At 43.7% G+C, this 18,327-nt stretch overlaps 1 protein-coding gene across 1 annotated transcript in view; it reads right to left on the reverse strand.

Moving 5' to 3' along the window:
• dennd1b (DENN/MADD domain containing 1B) overlaps positions 1-18,327 on the reverse strand; it is a 190,385-nt gene that overhangs the window by 154,911 nt on the left and 17,147 nt on the right. Inside the window, exon 3 of the mRNA XM_080732823.1 lies at positions 792-835. Coding sequence (XP_080588949.1) covers positions 792-835 — 44 coding nt within the window. The remainder of the gene's footprint in view (positions 1-791; positions 836-18,327) is intronic.

The following is an 18,327-nucleotide window of genomic DNA, read 5'->3' on the forward strand; positions in this document are numbered from 1 at the left end:
GCGTATTTGCGTGTGTAGTATAAGCTCTGTCCCTAGAAGAAAAGTAACTGAACTCGTGGTTGGCTCACACTTCCCCAAACTTGAAGTGAATGGTAGTTGTATATTAAGATATACACACAACGTTGCAGTACTTACCTCCAAGGGCATTTGGTATTCAGAACATACAGTTCTGAACAGCAAAATCTGATTCCACAAATGCTACCTGCTTCCCGTTTGGTTGGAAAACGGACCCAATAGAGATGGGTAAACGTGATACAAAAGGGAAGGATGGAGGGTAAAAAAGGAGAGATAATTGGACGGAAAGAGAAGGAGAGTGGGGTTGGGGGTGAGGGAAGTGGGGCGGAGTATTCCTCTCACTGTTGCATGATAATTACTGATTCGTCAGTTATTGAAGACCCGCTCACTGCTTTTCATTATCAGCAATACACGCTCAGAGAGAGAGAGAGAGAGGTGGAGGAAGTACGCTGAGGAGGATGGAGAGAGGAATGGTGGTGTGGTGTGGTGTGGTGTGGTGTGGTGTGGAAGTTAGGGTGGGAGCAAGAGAGGAGAGGTGGAGGTTGTCTTTAACGGGGGGTGATGGGGGGGACGGACGGATGGACAGAGAGAATCAGAGAGAAAGACGGAGCAAAACGTATACTGTACAGAGACGGGGGCGGAAACATGGAGGGCAGAAAGGCAAAGACAGACAGACAGAGAGAGAGAGAGAGAGAGAGAGAGAGAGAGAGAGAGAGAGAGAGAGAGAGAGAGAGAGAGAGAGAGAGAGAGAATGAAAAAGAGGAGTGTATTCCAACCTGGTCTGTGTGGTCCTGGGGGAAGCTCCACAGCACGGCTGGATCTAGAGGTAATTGACAGACAGCATTAATCAGCGGGTGAGAAACACACCGTCTTCGCTAGCTGCCTCAGAACACATACATATTAATGAGCAGGGTGGGGGCATGGGCGGCTGCTGAGAGTCAGCACACGCACGCACGCACACACACACGCACACACTCACACGCACACACACACACAGAGTAGCTACAGTAGCATACACACTGTGAAAAGAGAGAGAGGCTAGGAGCTCTAAATATGCTAATGTGTATTCTCCATGTAGATATGATAGGCTATATTATACAACACAGCGTGCGTTTCTCAGGAAATCATACCCACGCGTACTGAAATCAATACAACCGTTTATCCCTGCGTTGCTACTAGCCTAGCTGTGAGCGAGGCTGAAATGTTTATAGTGGTAAAAAGGGGCTTTTTGGTGGCCCGTGGTTGTGATTCATTTATTTTTTCGTAAGCGACTACGGAATATTATGGAAATATTCATTCCTCGTAATAAAGTGTGCTGCTGCTCAATTAACATATCCTTCATCGGTCTGTCAAATAGCCTTTCTGAAGTTTTGGTTGGTTTTCAGCGTGGCCTTAAGTGCTACACAGTAAAATGCACAGTGTTCATTTACCCATCTGTAAAATGTAACCAAATAAGACCCTTATGGACCCATTTGGACACTCCAAATGTAACATGAGTAAAATATACGGTGTATATTATTACAGTATATCCCCAGACAAAGAGGCAAGTACATGATGCACCAAATTGGACAAATTCTAAGTTAACCGGGCAATATCCACTCAGAAAACATCTCGTTTTACTATAACCTTAAATGTATCATTATCAATCCTCTCCTCCCAGCCAGAGCATCACCCACAAGAAGAGTGGAGAGAAGGTCACAGTGGAGTGTGTATGTATAGTTGATTCACATGTTACCAACAGGAACTCCCTCAAGTAAACTCCGGCTTGTTTGCATTTGGGATCATGTATGGTTGTTCAGCTGAAAGGCAGCGGTCACCCAGCCATAGCCCTCTGAATGTAGGGGCCTCTGGTAAACAGGGTTTCCGTGGCGCCAAGGTCACACCGTGACCTCAGTGGGAACAGCGTTGAGCTGGAGAGATGAGCTCTCACATGCCAAGTTCACTGTCATGGACATCAGCCATCCCCCCCCCACCACCACCACCCCCTATCTATCTATCTGTCTAAACACAGTTGACTGAATAACTGGACTGCTGCTGGTAGCCGGGGGGAATCTAGCTAGCTAGCTATATATTAATATGCATCTCACATCAGAGCAAAATAGTAATTTTGAATAGGTTTAACACACAGGGAGCATTTGATCTCTTATGGCATCTTCCAAGACTATTCACGTGTCAGGGCAGTTCAAATAACATCTAACCCTTTTTAACAAGACTTTCGAGCTTGACCTAAACATGTGCCCATAACCTATAGCCTATAACAGAAGGAGCACAAGCAGCACCCACTGCTTCTCAGACCACCAACTTCAACAGAAACTGTGGTCTAACTTTTACTCTGGCAGGGATCAGTATGATAAAACAATAACAACACCATCATGTCATACCGCCTGGTATCGGGGATGCCAAGGAAAGATAGAGTGGGTGGGGGTGGGGTGACAGATGACAGGACACGGCAGCAGACAGAATCAAAGACGCCTTACATAATCCTGTTGGGTGATTTCACGGACCCCGTCTTGAAAAGAGCAGGCACATTAAAAAAAGAGAAACAGAGCCCTCGGCTCAGTGTCCCATAGACCAATCCAACCTCAACGCCCCCCACCCACTCCTTACACCCCCCATTATGATCTGCTGGAGTTAGGGCAATTTTATGCCGATTTTCTGGGTGAGAGGATGGGAACTGCTGCCTCACAGAGAGAGAGAGAGAAAGATGTGTGAAGGAGATTGAAGGAGTTACAGAGAGAAAGAGAGAGAGATAGAGAGAGGACAGGGTAAGGAAGGTAAAGGGGGAGGACAGAGAGAGGTCGAGGAAAATAAATAAAGGAAGCAAATAGGAACTGAGATAAAGAAAGAGAGAAACAAACAAAAAACAAACAAACAAACAGGGGTAAAAAATAGCGATAATGTGAGAAGAGAAGGGAGATGAGATGAAGGAACAGTCTATTAGGGCCAGTATGTAATATTAGAGGTTACAGACACGTTATAAGTAAACCTGTAAGAATGGAATGTGGCCACGTGTGACCACATAAACACTGAGCTCTACTATAGACTCTGCAAGAGCTGCAGAAAGAGGGGGGGGGGGGGGGGGGAGAGAGGATAGGGGAGGAGGTATAACAGAGCGCAGCAACCACCTCAGCATCTCACACACCTCAGGATGTACAGTATGAGAAATTCAGAAACGCTGTCTTCCAGTCTTACTCCACTCTCTCTCTCTCTTCCGCTTCCCCATCCCGTTCTCTCCATCCCGTTCTACCTCCAACCTTTTTTTTTCTCACTTTTTTTCTTCACCTGCCAATCTTTTTCTGCGCTCGCTTCTCCACACAGCCCGCTTCTTTCGCAGCTCTTTTTTTACTCTCTCTCTTTCTATTTCTCTCCAGCTCGCATACATCTCCCCGATGCGCCGCCTTGCTCGTTCATTCCTACACAATCTCTAAGCTTATTTCTCTCACTCACTTCCCCTTCCATTGCCACCTCTCTCCCGCTCTTCTCTCTCTCACTCCTCACACTACTCAACCTTTGTATCCTCCTTTCTTCTCTCTCTCTCCCTCTTTCGCTCTCAGTATCTCTTGCTATTCTCTTCTCCCGTTGCTTATTTCTCTGGTTCAACTTCATCCCACCCTCCCCTGCAGCCTTGCACGTTTCTCCCTACCGCTCTGCTGTATTGTGGATGAGGTGGTTGGAGGCAATAGGAAGCTGGGGGCCCAACCAGGGTGAGGGGGGGGGGGGGGGGGGCTGGAGGGGGGGCTGGGGGCCGGGGGTCCCGGGTTGTTCCAGGGCCTGAAGGAGTTAAGGCTGAAAGTTGAAGGTTAGGGAGGCGAAAGGGACCCGCCAGAGTCCCCTGGGCAAGGCCCAGGGGACACAAATGTCACCGTGACAGACCGTGTGCAGTGGTTAATCTGCACCCCCTCACCCCCACATGCACACGTCAACGTATGCTCATGACCCCTATATACTTCTGACATGTGCACACGTGCACAGACACACACACACACACACACACACACACACACACACACACACACACACTAGAGGTGTAGCACTTCAATCAACGGATGATATATTTCACATAATGTTTGAGATGTGATATGCCACCATATACTATAGTATACCTTTTTAACGGTGTCCCCCAGGGGGTCCCCTCACTTGTTCCCTTCCTCTACAACAAATCTCTTTGCTGAAATTAGCCAATCTAAAAGTAGGGCTGCGAATCTTTGGGTATCCCACGATTCGATTCAGAATCAATTCTTGGGGTCACGATTCACGATTTTTTTCAATTCTCTAAAAAGGTCTCGAAAGATGTGAGAATGTATTGGATTAGGCGGCGCGATGCGGCGGCGTTACCCGATTACGGGCCGGTGGAAAGAGCTCGCGGTTTTCGGCCTGGATCAAAATTTAGACGGGGGCTTCGTTGAGGCCTCCGATTATTTAATTCATTTTATTAAAGAAACCGGAATTGTTCGGTTTCAGCACCTCAGATACGTCGCGCAAAAATATTGTTTTTTTGGGGGGGCTCTAAACTTTATTCTAAACCATTTTCAATGGAATAAATCGTCGGAACACGTAGAATGGCTCGTTGGAAAGCGATGGACGAGCCAGGACCACCCACGTCTCTACAAGCAGCTCAGGGTAAGTAAAATAGCAAAAAAATAATGGATTGGATTGAAAAAAAGAAACGAAATTGTTCGGTTTTAGCACTAAAAGAGTTAAAAGCGATTCTCTATTCAAAACACTTCTCTATTCAATTCATATCAGGATCTACTCCAGTCTGCTGGCATGAAAGCAGAGTACATCTATGGACAGTAGCTTTTATAATTGTAAAGGTTTTATCAACTTATTGCAATAATGTAAACACAGAAAGGTAAATCCAAGACAACATGTCTGATTTATTCATGCTTGCACACATTCTTTTAACTTGTACAAACACAACGTTATATCTAATTAATTATCGTAATAAAAAAATTATAAAATAAGTCATAAAATCATAATATCTAATAAATAATATCTAATAAAAATTTTCGATTTTTGGAAAATGATAATGGATTCAATTCGAATTCGAATCGATTTTTTCCTGCACCCCTATCTAAAAGCTCACAACAACGGGTCGCGTTGCAGTGTGTTGTGAGCTTGTAGATCTGCTATTTTTGCTGAATGTTCTCCCTGGAATAGGGATGCTATACTACCCTACAAAGGCAGAGTGCAGTGACTACGTTTTCGAATTTCACCAAAAAATGGGTTTAAAAGTGTTACAGCTTATCAGCCAAATGAGATAAAGATATAAAAGTGATATTACACTGATTGTACATCTGCTCTTGAGGTAATTGTTCATCCCCCAATATCATGAAGGCTAATTTGACCGTGTGGCGACACAAATAAGTCGGTGTGTCCCAAAACGTAGTTACTGCACTCTGCCTTTGTAGGGCAGTATAGTTCGGGTTCATGTGGTTACATTTGGATTAACAGCTTTTATTTAGTTTGAGAAGCTAGCTGCTGCTAATACTGAATGCATAATCTGAATGTGTGGAATACCAAATTATCTCCAGTGTGCAGCTAGATTTGTAAGCCAGTGATTTCCCACAGCAAGAAGTATTTACTTGCACAATTTCATGTTTGTCAATTTGCGACACATTCTATCAGACACATATGGTTCAGATTATTTTCTTTTATATACATACAGTATACCAGTAAGACACCTAAGGGCGAACGTTGAGGTTGCGCAGAGGGCGAGGTCGCGCAGAGGGCGAGGTCGCGCAGGACATAATTCACACAGAACTGAATTCATTAATCAGACCAGTTACCCATAAATGGAGATCCCTGATACCCATATATGGAGATCCATGTATATGGAGATATGGGAATATTGGTTGGATCGGCTGTGATACATAAAAATGTTGTTTCATACAACTGTACGTTGTGGGGCAGGGGAAGCAGCTAAGAACATAGGCAAAAATCAGAGCTATCCGTGTGCAAATGTTGGAATCTGTAGAACCAACCGTGTGCTGTGAGACCCTAGACATGCTTACTCGGTTACTCATTATGTGAAAGTCCTATGACGTCTATGATGTCTGACATCATACATACAATCCCTTGTATACCCATATATGGAGATCCCTGTCTGTAGAACCAACCATGCGCTTTGAGACCCCAGACATGCGTCCGTGAATGTCAGTATGTCTCTCAGTCCTTGTCCCCTTTTATGGGCATATTGGTTGGATCGGCGGTTCTACTGAAAAATGTTGTTTTGTACAACTGTACATCAGGGATAAGGATACATACAAGGGACAAGAACGGAATGTGATGTCACAATGTGATGTCACGGATATCCAGGGTTTGATCTTGATGAGGTGATGTCACAATGTCAACAATGTGACAACAGCTATAGACTATAGACAGGCAAGATACAGAGATACGGACAAGATGTGACGTTTTTCACCGTTAACTGCGACCTACGGTCTCAATAACAACCAACAACAAAGTCCAACATAATGAATACAAAGCTAAAGTGACAAGTAAGTAAAAATACATCCATAAAAAATAAAGTAACAAGAAAATCTTGTGAAATAAAATGTCGCCAACCAATCATCAAGGACGATGATACACGAAAGAAGAAGAAGAAAGTTATACTTGACTGGCAATAAAACACAACAATAAGACACTTCAGCTCAGGATTAACCATTAACCATTTATTCAGGAATAACCATTTACCATTTATTGCAATGATACTGTATTTAGTTTGGCGGTATGGCTCTGGTGTGATATTACAGATTACCTGGTCGAGTATGAGACAGAATCTGATCATAAACCCCCCAGGGCAAAGCATAATATACAGTTATTACTACATGCACATAACATTGAACGTTCAGTTGCATGATTTAAGACATCACATATCATAATCAATCCATAGACACAGTACAATCCACAAATCAACCATTAACTACATTCCATAGGGAGGAGGCCGGGGAGGTGGAGGGAATTTTTACCACTGACAGCTGTACAACCAGTAGTGACAGCTAAACACATAGAATGAACATAGAATATAGGACTGCTTAAATTAACCGCCTGAGATGCACTGTGGATAAGAGGGCGTATGTGAGTTAGCTTGTAGCGAATGAGAATGAACGTGAAGTGACAGACTGCATTTGTGTGAGGTATGAATTAATTAACTTGTTAGTCAATGAATGAGGGGGGGTCCAGGGAAGTTGGCAATGTACAACATCCTGCCTTCCGCGTCTAAATGAACTAACACTTCGCTGAATTCTTGGATGATATAACATATAACAGTGTATTTGTGCTAACTTCCGAAAAAATATCACAGGAAAATAAAAAGTACATGAATATGCATACCGTACCCATACAACATATGGAAACATACACTACTCATTTACTCATACACTAGTGGTACATATTGGCAGGATACTCATAATACAATACTATACATTACGTAGGTATCCAAAAGCAGAAATCATGATGTGATATGTATGTACGTATGTAAGATCAATCAAATTTTCTCCAGTTTCACTGCCGTGTACATCAACGTTCTAACTTCATTCTCCCTCTACATAGGGTGAATGAGGGAGAAGGATTTACCAGTGTGTAGGGTTGGGCTCAGTAAGATACTAATCCACGCATATTATTATATACTTTGTTGACACGGGTCCCCCAGGGGTTGGTACTTGATCCCCTTTTTCCCCTCTACACCAAATCTCTTCAATGAAAATAAATAGCTGATCTACAAGCTCAAAATGTGTTGCATTGCAATGAGTTGTGAGCTTGTAGATCAGCTAGATCTGCTACCTTTGCTAAATGTTTGCATATTTCACCAAATGCTCACCCCAGAATGGGGACAATATGGTTAATATGATAAATAAATAAAAAACAACAACCAAACAATATATTGCAATATAGGCTTATCGATATCGATACAATGTAATGCAGACATCACCAATACGAATCCTGTTTGATATTTTGAGCACAGTCCTATCATAAATAGCAGCTTGTAGCGGCTATAGTGTGTGCCAGCGGCTACGTCATTGTAGTCCTTAGCGGCCATTTCTTGGGACAAAACACAGGTGTTTCAATTGTTTGATTGCATAGAACTAACGCTATAGTCTAATCAGAACACCTGTGTAAGGCTGTGTTGTCCCAAGAAATGGCCGCTCTTAGAACTACATTTGGCACACCCTATATGTACAATGCACATTTTGCAAAATGCACATAATGGCTAATGTATACCACCATACACACATTTCAAGATATAGGCCAACAGTACATATAGTTGCACTCATTCAAACAGTATACTTGTATATTATATGCACAGTGCACACTGTGAATAATACATTAGTGTTAAATAAATGTTCATTGGGACCAAAAACAAAGAGATGGTACTTGGTGCCGCTGGGTGCAACAGAGTTGTCTGTCCATATAATTCTGCCGCCATTTTGTGTTTTCTTCAAAACACAATTTTTGCTACTACTCCAACAGATTCTGTCCAACCCTCATGCAAAGCAGTACACGTTATGCCTGGAGTCATGTCATCAAGATGTATCTGACAGGTTTTTCAGATTCCATTCATCCAGGGTTTTGATACTCCATGCCGTTCGCCTATTCACAATGCCATATGTCATGAACGCATCCAATCATCCCAGAACTGGAATCGCATGTGGAGGGGCCTCTATACAGTACACCTCCCTACACAAGCGTGTTCACTTCTGCCCATGGGGGATGCCACAACACAACCACAAACAGTTGCACCTTCCTGTCATATCAACTCTATTTCCCATTGTGTCCTGATGGCTGCACAGCCCTGGGTAGGCAACCCGGCCTGGCAAAGATTTGCCAAGGAGCGTACCTTTTTTGGTTGCCAAAAATCTTTACTTGTTCAAACAATTTTTAGAGAAAAATGTGGGAATATGGGCAGGCTCATATGGCAGTCATTACTCCTAGCAGCAGTCACTCAGAATATGGTTCAGGATTCTGTTTGAAACAAAGCAGATTCTTATGAATTGGAAATTGGACTAAAATATATTGCAGACTCAGACATTTTTTTAATTAATTGTGTACTCTTAACATGATTACAGCAACACTGAGAACTACACACTCATCATCTGTAATTATTGCATCTACACACATTTTCAGGAATTCAGAAACCTGATTTATTTGTTTACATTTTAGAATACTTATGAGTGTTTTGAATTGATCCCAGGTGATGAAAAACAGAAAAAATATGATATAGGTGTCAATAACTATAACTCCTTTTTCAATCTGACTGGTTATCCAATGATACTGTAACATATATTGCAGCTTTCACCATTCCAAGGCAAGTATTACCAACCCATCTTTGATATAAAGAAGACTAAATAAATTTTCATCAGAATTTGTTGAAAATGTACCCAAAATAGGGGCATCAAGTTTAAAGTTGTTATAATAAACTATGTTTTTAATGCAGGGTTATTGTCTCCCCTTTACAGATGGTATAGGCGATTCAAGACGTGTTTATTGTATCTCCCGAAGCTGACAGAATCTATAAAGAGCTGTTGCAAACTGTGTAATAACAGTGTGCATGATGTGACACTGCTGACGGCCCTGAGTGACGAGAAGGAAAAGGACCTCTGGTACATTTCACCCCGGCACAGCGCAGACGGATCCGCCGGGTGTGAATTGAATTGAAATCACCTATCAGAGAGTTCAGATTCCTCTCTTCACACCCCAGGATTGTGGCAGTGGTGGTGAGCAAACTGTGGAGGGCAAACTGCAGTGACTGCAGGTTGTGTCATCAGCACCACACACACACACACACACACACACACACACACACACACACACACACACACACACACACACACACACACACACACACACACACACACACACACACACACACACACACACATTTACTCGTTCACCATTGTAACTGTGTAAAAAGCGCATGTGTGTTTACACAGAGCAATAGCGGGCCGAGGAGTCTATACGTACGGCGTGTCCATTGATCCCTGTGGACTTCAAGCATGGCTAACCTCCTGCAGACGCCACAGGCGGAGGCAGACCCCCGAGCAGTCACACACACACACACACACACACACACACACACACACACACACACACACACACACACACACACACACACACACACACACACACACACACACACACACACACACACACACACACACACACACACACACACACACACGCACACACACACACACACACACACACACACACACACAGAGGGGAAAAGAGAGGAGCTGACAGTCACAAATCAATGTTTGGGTCGCTCCCGAGATGCCCGTCTTTAAAAGTCGATACGGTGAGCTTTGATAGGGGCTGAAAGGAAGGGGGGGGAGAGGTGCAGGAGAACAGGCGTGTGCGTTGATGGTTTGGTGGAGTGTGTGTGTGCGTGTGTGTGTGTGGGGGGGGGGGGGGGGGTTATACATGTGAGGCAGAGAGGGGTGGCTGGGTGGATTTGGAGGCAGCACGGGGAGTCACAGAGAGAGGGGAGGGGTTAATAGGTGAGGGGTTGAGGGAGACAGGAGGAAGGTGAGGATGAGGGAGGTTGGTAGGGGAGAGGCTACAGAGGAGAGCTAGGAGAGGGGAGGGCTAATAGGTGAGGGGTTCTGGGAGCAGATGGGCGATGATGGGAGGGGAGGGAGAAGAAGGTGGAAAGGAGGGCAGGTAAAGTATGCGAGAGAGGAAGGGCGGAACTGACACAACTTCCTGCCCATTTTTTCACTGAGAGATCATCATCAAATGATAAAAAAATGTGCCTCTGGACTATAAACAGGAAATGAGAGAGATGTTAGGCCACACCTATTCTGGGGCCGACGCACACAGCGAAGATTATTCATCACCTCTTAACCACTTCAACCCTATACTGTATATTTTGTTGACCAAGGTCCCCTCTTTTCAGCCCCTACTTTTTTCCCCTCTGGCCTACACCAAATGTCTTCAGAGAAAATAGCAGATCTACAAGCTCACAAGCTCAAGTTTGCAGACCTGCTATTTTTGCCAAATATCCACAGAATGTTTGCCTATTACACCACGTCCAGAATAGTGACCCTAGGGTTCACGTGGTTAACTTTTGTGCATGAACAGATGTTCCTTTTACTTACTATGCCTCCCTGATATGGCTGGCACAGGCAGAGGATGGATCATCCAATGCTGCTGCTGCCGGCCTGGTAAAGAGCTGGTTCTTATGACACCAGTGTGTCAGTAATCTACTGCTGCATGCAGTGAGTTAGTCAAAGGTTTGCCCGCTATATATCACCAAGCTAAAAAACAGCTGCTTCTCCTACTGTTGAATGGCACAGGGCCGTATGAAAATAGAAGTGACAAACAACAAGAAAAAGCGTATGTGCCATATGCAGATATACACCCACGATGCAGAGGACTGTGGAAATGTGTGCAGTGTGTGTCTGTGAGTTCATCTCAGGGGCTCAACTGGAGAGGCTCTGAGGCATCACTATGTCTTTAAAAACTCTGGGAAATTTCAGGGAAAAGACAAAAAAGACCCAAATCCACTGTGAATACACATTTAGATGAAGGCCCCTGGCCTATAATTCTCTATACTATGTGAATCAAACACAGACTTGGAGCCCTCATGGCCAGATGAATTCCAACGATGCAAGCATTCTCAAGGCATAGAAAGTGCACTTTTTTCACCTTCTTCCATGAACTACTGAATGTGTGTTGTGAATAGGGGGCCTGTTTGTTAAGAAAGGCCAAATCCCATATGGTGAACAGCAGCTCTTCTGGTGAGAAGAGAGGCTGTGAAAGCCACCGGCAGCCCCTCTCCTCCATCACGCTCTGGAGATGAAGGCATGTAGTGCCTGCCTCTCCTTGTTCCTCCTTTCTCTCGCTCCCTTTTCCTCCTCTACTCCCCTCTTTCTTGGCCAGGGGTTAAACTGCTGCACTCTAACCTCCCTGGCAATGATTCCATTCACTCAGTGTCTCTCGCTCGCTCTCCCTCTCATCTCTAAGAGATTTATTTCACAGTATGTAGTGGTTGGGATTAGGCCCCCTTCATATGCCCTGGGACAAAAGCATTGTCTTAGCGTCGGCCCGTTCGCGGTTAACTGGAGGAAGCTAGCGCTACTTAGCATCCACAATGTGGGCATTGTGGGCATAGGGGCTGCAAGGGTCCCTGCCTCGGAGGCCGTCTAGACTTTGAGCTGGGGCCGATTGGAGGAATGGGGGGAGGAGGAGAAAATCCCATCAGCCAGTGGAGTGAAAGTTAACTAAGGTAACCTGCTGTGAACCTGATGAAGATGTCAAGCCAACATATGGCAAAAAATGTCTATTGTCAGAACAAGGAGTTTTCCATCCCCTCCGAGGGAGGGTTGGGTGGAGGAGGAGATGGTGGTGGTGGTAGTAGAAGTGGTGGTGAGGGTTGGCTCTAGGAAAGGGAGACGATGGTGGATTTGCAGGGGGTGGGGGGCTGCAGAACCAAAAGGAAGGAACTGTGGTGGTCATCGTTTTACTTCTGGATCAGTAGCCTTATTCTGTCTGGGGGGAGGCCCATCCCCTCCACTCACAATTAAAGGAGTAAGCAGATTAGCTGGGATATTTCAAAGGCCAGCAGAAAGAAAAACACACTCACAAACGTTTAAAAAACGGGTTGGTTTTTTCCCCCCTTCCTCTTGTTTCCTCCCACTTCACCCATCCACTCCCAAATTGCACACCGCAAATAGTATTACATTTCATGCTGATTTAGTAAGCATAGGTCGCAAGAAAAGGCCAGCGTTCTGGATGATGATGTGGTCCTTAACTTCACTAATACAGATTGGTCACACTGTTGTTAACTGAGGATTGATAAACATAACGGCTAAGCTAAGCTAGGTTGTACACTACAGCGTGTGATGCAATGCAGGTTAGCTAAACGGAATCTATACGGAATCGGGAGTGAAATTGGAAAAGACCAATATATATATATTTTTTTTAAAGCACCATCTAAAAGGCACTCAAAGCCTCAATCCATACATTTTACCCGGGATTAGAACCTTGGTATCCCGCGTGAGAGACCAAACATCTACCACTCAGGCAAGAGGCTGTCCCCGCATACTTAGCAAGGGGAGATGAACATATGAGCTTCAGGCAGTACTACTTGCCAACCGGTAGGTCCTACTGTAATTTATCTAAATTGCTCAATGGAATAGAAGAGAGACCACCCCAACCACTGCAGATGTGCTAGTAGTTCATATTTTTATAAAAATACTCTACCATACAGATTGGTTAAAATAATGTTTTATTCATTTAAATGAATTCCGGGCTGCAGCTTTAATGTGCTTTATAAGACATGTACATTCTCATTGCACAGACAAACAACTCCAAAAGCTTGGCAATCAAAAGTATGTCTCGGTCTATATTCCAAGTGCTATAATAAAAAAATAAAAAAAATATATATAAGGTAAAGGCTCCCTTTCAAGCCAGGGGACCAGAGACTGGCCTTGGGGGAGGAGGGAGGAGGGGGGAGGGGGTCCTACAGCTAGATCTGAGGAACACAAACAACATCCTCAGCTTCACTGGGAGGAGAAAAAGGAGAGAGCTGCATGGAGATGATGTGACCCTATTAATGCCACATTAGTTGTTCCGTCTTCCCAGCTATCTGAGAAGAGAGGTTCAACAGGATGTGCGAGAGAAGCGGGCGAGAGACAAGGAACGCAAGAGGCACAGTAGAGAGGGAGAGAGAGAGAGAGAGAGAGAGAGAGAGAGAGAGAGAGAGAGAGAAGTGGAAGAGATACTGTCTCCAGGCTAGTTGGGATGCAACCCAATTTCACAGCTTCACGAATGAGCGGCACAGCATATGGACGCAAGCTTTGTGACAGCCTCTGTGTATCACCACGTATCAGCGTTGATGTTCCCAGTCAGATTCCATACTGGTCCAACATTATGTCAAACACCGGCTCCGCATGACTGCATCTTCAACACAACACACAGACGGCCTGTTTGTCTCGGTGTGTACAGGATACAAGCAGTATCTCCGAAGACATAAATTCGATGTCTCCAATCCCCCACACTTCTATCCAGCTCACTCTGCTCTAAGATGCTCATTTAATTCAGTGCTGCCTAATAGTTTTTCAATTTTGATAGTTTACACTGCCATATTGTTGTGCTCAGGCTAAAATGCACAGCTAAAAGCATAAACCTTCTAATTTGTGGATACACTGTAACCTATATATTTATTCCCATTTAGATTTGGTACAGAGAGACTACAGGGTTTTGACAGCAATACTACAGGCTAACAGTGATGGTTCCATTGCTGCTTATGCGCCAAATTAAAAGCCAACGTATCATCAGGTAATCATACATTTCTCTCCATATGGTCCAACCATCTGCATCAGTAAAAAAAAAATCTATAAAAACATAGCAAATGAATAACTCTATTATTAAGCTAATATGCATAAAAAACGATATGAAAATTATCTGCCCTGAGAGTTCAGTCTGCTCTACTACATTACATTAGCTTTGACTTTACCAGTCTCTGAGGATGAATTATGGGGGAAATGAGAAGGGTGGGTTTTTATGACTGGGCTAGAGGATTATTATTTTGGTTTGCCAATATGTCCTGGGGATTAACATTGGTTTATTATTACTGGTCATGATTACACATTATCCTAAACGGCCCAGTGCCATAGTGATCCGCTTTTGACAAGTGGAAAATTAGTTTTCCTGAACCTGGCCCAGCCTGAACTACACATTTAGGTCCAGCACTACGTTTAAGAACACTGGGGATGAGGTAATTTGTAATCTTTTATTGATGCTTTGAAGGGAGACTTACTTTTCTTGTCTTTGAGGTGGTGGCAGCACCATGATGACACTATGTATAGCACAGCAGCTCCTTGAGGTGCTGAGAGGATCGATCTCCGTCAATGTCATATGGCAATGGCACCCAGAGGCAGCAACGTGCTGCTGATGACAGTGTAAAGCCTTGCCTTTGGCGTCTACATGCTCCGTGCCGTCGAGCTGTGATTTGAAGTTCACATGCAAAGGCTGACAGACAGACAGGCAGCCCTCAGTCAGTCTGTCTGCCAGTCAGTCAGTCAGTCAGTCAGTCAGTCAGTCAGTCAGTCAGTCAGTCAGTCAGTCAGTCAGTCAGTCAGTCAGTCAGTGTTTCCAAGGGGATGACAACACATCTGTATCTGTTAAAAGGATACAATAGTGTCTATTCCTACCCGCATTCACAAGAGCCTCAATAGGGTGTCGGATTGATGGGCGAAAACTCAGACGGACAAATCTGGCAAAGTCAAACCACATACATGCGCAAACCAACAAAAAAAACAACAAAAAACAAAACAAAAAAAACACTACATTTATTCGACTGACACAGGAAAACATGGGAAGTTTGAGATCCTGGGAAGCTGTACTATACCCGAGAAGAATCAGAAAAAAGCCCATGCATTCCTTAATATTCTAGAGCAGTTTAGCGTACATTTTCCTATTCTGACTCAGATATTCTTCATTCTCATCATCACAACAGCCTAACCTGATCACTAAGTCTTACTGTACCATACTGTATAGTGTATACTGTAAGAAATACTGCCAATAAATAGTAGGTGGCAGGGGTTGACACTAAAAAAGAAGCTGGGCACGTGGAGTTTGTTTTCTGGGTGTTTACAGGTTCTTTTCTTTCATTCTTTAATTGTTTTAGAGACTCTGAAGCAACATATTTGTGTTTGCTATTCACAAAACATGAGATATACATGATACTTTAATACATAAACACAATCGAGCGTCCTCGTTCTCTGTTCAGAGTGGACTCTCTCTCTCTCTCGGTCTCTGACAAGCAAAACATGCACCAGCTGACATACAGTAAAGCAACGTGAGTGGGCGCAAAAAAAGACATTAAAAGACATTTGTTTCAATCTATCTATCCTGACCTGCTGCAAGCAACAGCGAGCTGAGTAGCGATGTCTTTCACCCCTCAAATATTCCATGTGTAGTTGAGCGAAGTCTTGAGCGTTGTGCTTGCGTGCGTGCATGTTCAGGCGCTGTAGCCTAATATGGGGGAGATACTCTCCTTGTTATGATCCTAGTTAATTTCATTGGTCCAGGTTAGTCTAAATATGATAATGTACAAGTGAGTACAGATTGGGTCAAATGTACATAGCTCTTATAATTTAAGAAATTAAGAACAGTAAACTCCAGTAAAAATGAATGCCATGCATCCAGAAATGTCTTTACATATGTTCTAAAAACAATTTCTGGGAGGATATATGTTATTTAATTTCATCGTGTCTGGAACTCAACCTAATACTCACTCTCTACTCTGTAACTTTAAAGGTTGGTGACTTTTTACCAAATGAGATTCTGCAATCTGTAATCTTAAAATATTTTTTAGCTTTTGGCTGGAAGGCCCCTTTCCCCCCCCCCCCCCCCCCCCCCAACACTGCCTCAGTGGATAGTAGAGATATCCAACTATATCCCTCTTGACTAGCTGTCGTAATTATGAAAAGGAAAGCAAAAAATGCACACTTTATTGTCTCCACCAGCCGAAGGCATGGGGGAGAGTATGTTTTCACCCCCGTCCGTCCGTCCGTCCGTCCGTCCGTCCGTCCGTGCGTGCGTGCGTGCGTCTGTGTGTCCTCCAGTTTGTTACCAGCTAATCTCCGGCGCCGTTGGCCCGGTCGCTGCCAAAATGAGCACACACACTCCCTGGATGCCAATTCAGAACCTCTGCCCCACATTTTTTCAAATGGCCCTGTTCTAGCGCCACCATAAGGCCGATGTTTGCAAAACACATTTCTGTACACTACTCTTAGAGATTTTGTCCACAAATCCTACAAATCGGTAGACAGTATCTCTACAGTCATGTGATCATCATGGATATGTCCGATTTTCCATATTCCATCCTGATTGCTACAATTGGCTTCCAAAGTTGGCTTGCTCCGTTTTGAACAAAATACCTCAAATCATGAATACAGCGTGCAATCTTGGTGAAATTGGGCGTGCACGTTCCCACTAGGCAGAGGAAGAAATGCCACTTCAAATTTCCCAAAACAGCCTCATGGTGGCGCTATAACAGGGCAATTTGTGTGGCCTGGTGGAGACCTGTGCTCGGAAGAGCACTGCTTCTAGTGTTTCATATGTTTCTTTTTTTATATACATCAGTTATCTGTAGCTATGCAAAATGTACACCCTAGCTTTGCTTTGTTTTGTAATTTCATTTTGGGTTGGTTTGCCCAGCTATATCTCTGGATTGCAGTGTACTTCATCATGCATCACCACATCATTTACACTTACAGGTGAAAGGACTGCAATGGAAATAAGCCGCTGGCTTCCTAGCGTTTTATCCTTGATAATTGTGTGACAATGTTTGTATAAAAATCAAACCCATCAGTTCGTAGGGAAGCAGAAGCAGTGCATTTGAGTTTTTCACTCAGTGTCAGCGTCTACATAGTCCAACAGATGACTGATGGAACCAGCGTGTGACTAGTCTGTAACTCCATGCAAGAAATTGTTTCATTTCCACAATCTGTCAGCAACATACCATTTAGTGTCTTGAAGAAAGCTTGGCTCGCGGATAACCCTTCTCCGTTTATGCCGTCCTTCATTGCCATTCTACGTCACCACGATCAGAAACTAAACAACAGTCAACTGTAGTGTCCTGTCTGTCATTATGTAAATAAATATAGCTACTACAAACAAACAAGATGCCTAATTAATGAAGAGAAATAGGCCACACCTTGTCCACTGTCTGTCGCCAGAAATTACAAAATGTCAGAGACAAATTATGTCAAAGCATGTTGGAGACGAATGAAAATAAATCTGGAGTTGTATATGTGTTAGAATAACAGACAATCCTACATTATAGTCAAATCTAATTTGTTGCTGTAATCTGTCACTCACCATAGACTCGAAGCAAGTAGTCAAGTGTTAATACTGACCTCAACATGAACCTCATCATGAATGAGCATTTTGATTAATTCAATCACAATGTAGTTCTAAGAAAATGTGCATGGGTAATTAATGACTCATCAGAATGGATCAAGGATATTGACCTGCCTTTTTATGGGTGTAATTTAGACAAGACAGTGTGGGCTGGAAATACTGCTAGGTCAGAGAGAAACACATGCAACACCGCTCTCCAGCTGGCATCAAACTGGTAACATTGTGTTTATGTGATCGACACACTATTCGGTTAGCTACCAGCACACCCCAATACTGACCTGCCTGAATGAAAATAAAAAATGAAAATGAAAAATGCTGTCGACACAGCTGCTTCCCTCCCATTAATAACTTCTTAAAATACACAATCAACACCCTCAGAGAATATCATGACAAAAACAAAATCTCTCAGCGAGGAGAAGAGCAAGGCAGGTAAGGGAA

Source organism: Nannobrachium achirus, assembly GCF_963921795.1.
Source record: "Nannobrachium achirus genome assembly, chromosome: 1".
NCBI classification, from domain to species: Eukaryota; Metazoa; Chordata; class Actinopteri; order Myctophiformes; family Myctophidae; genus Nannobrachium; species Nannobrachium achirus.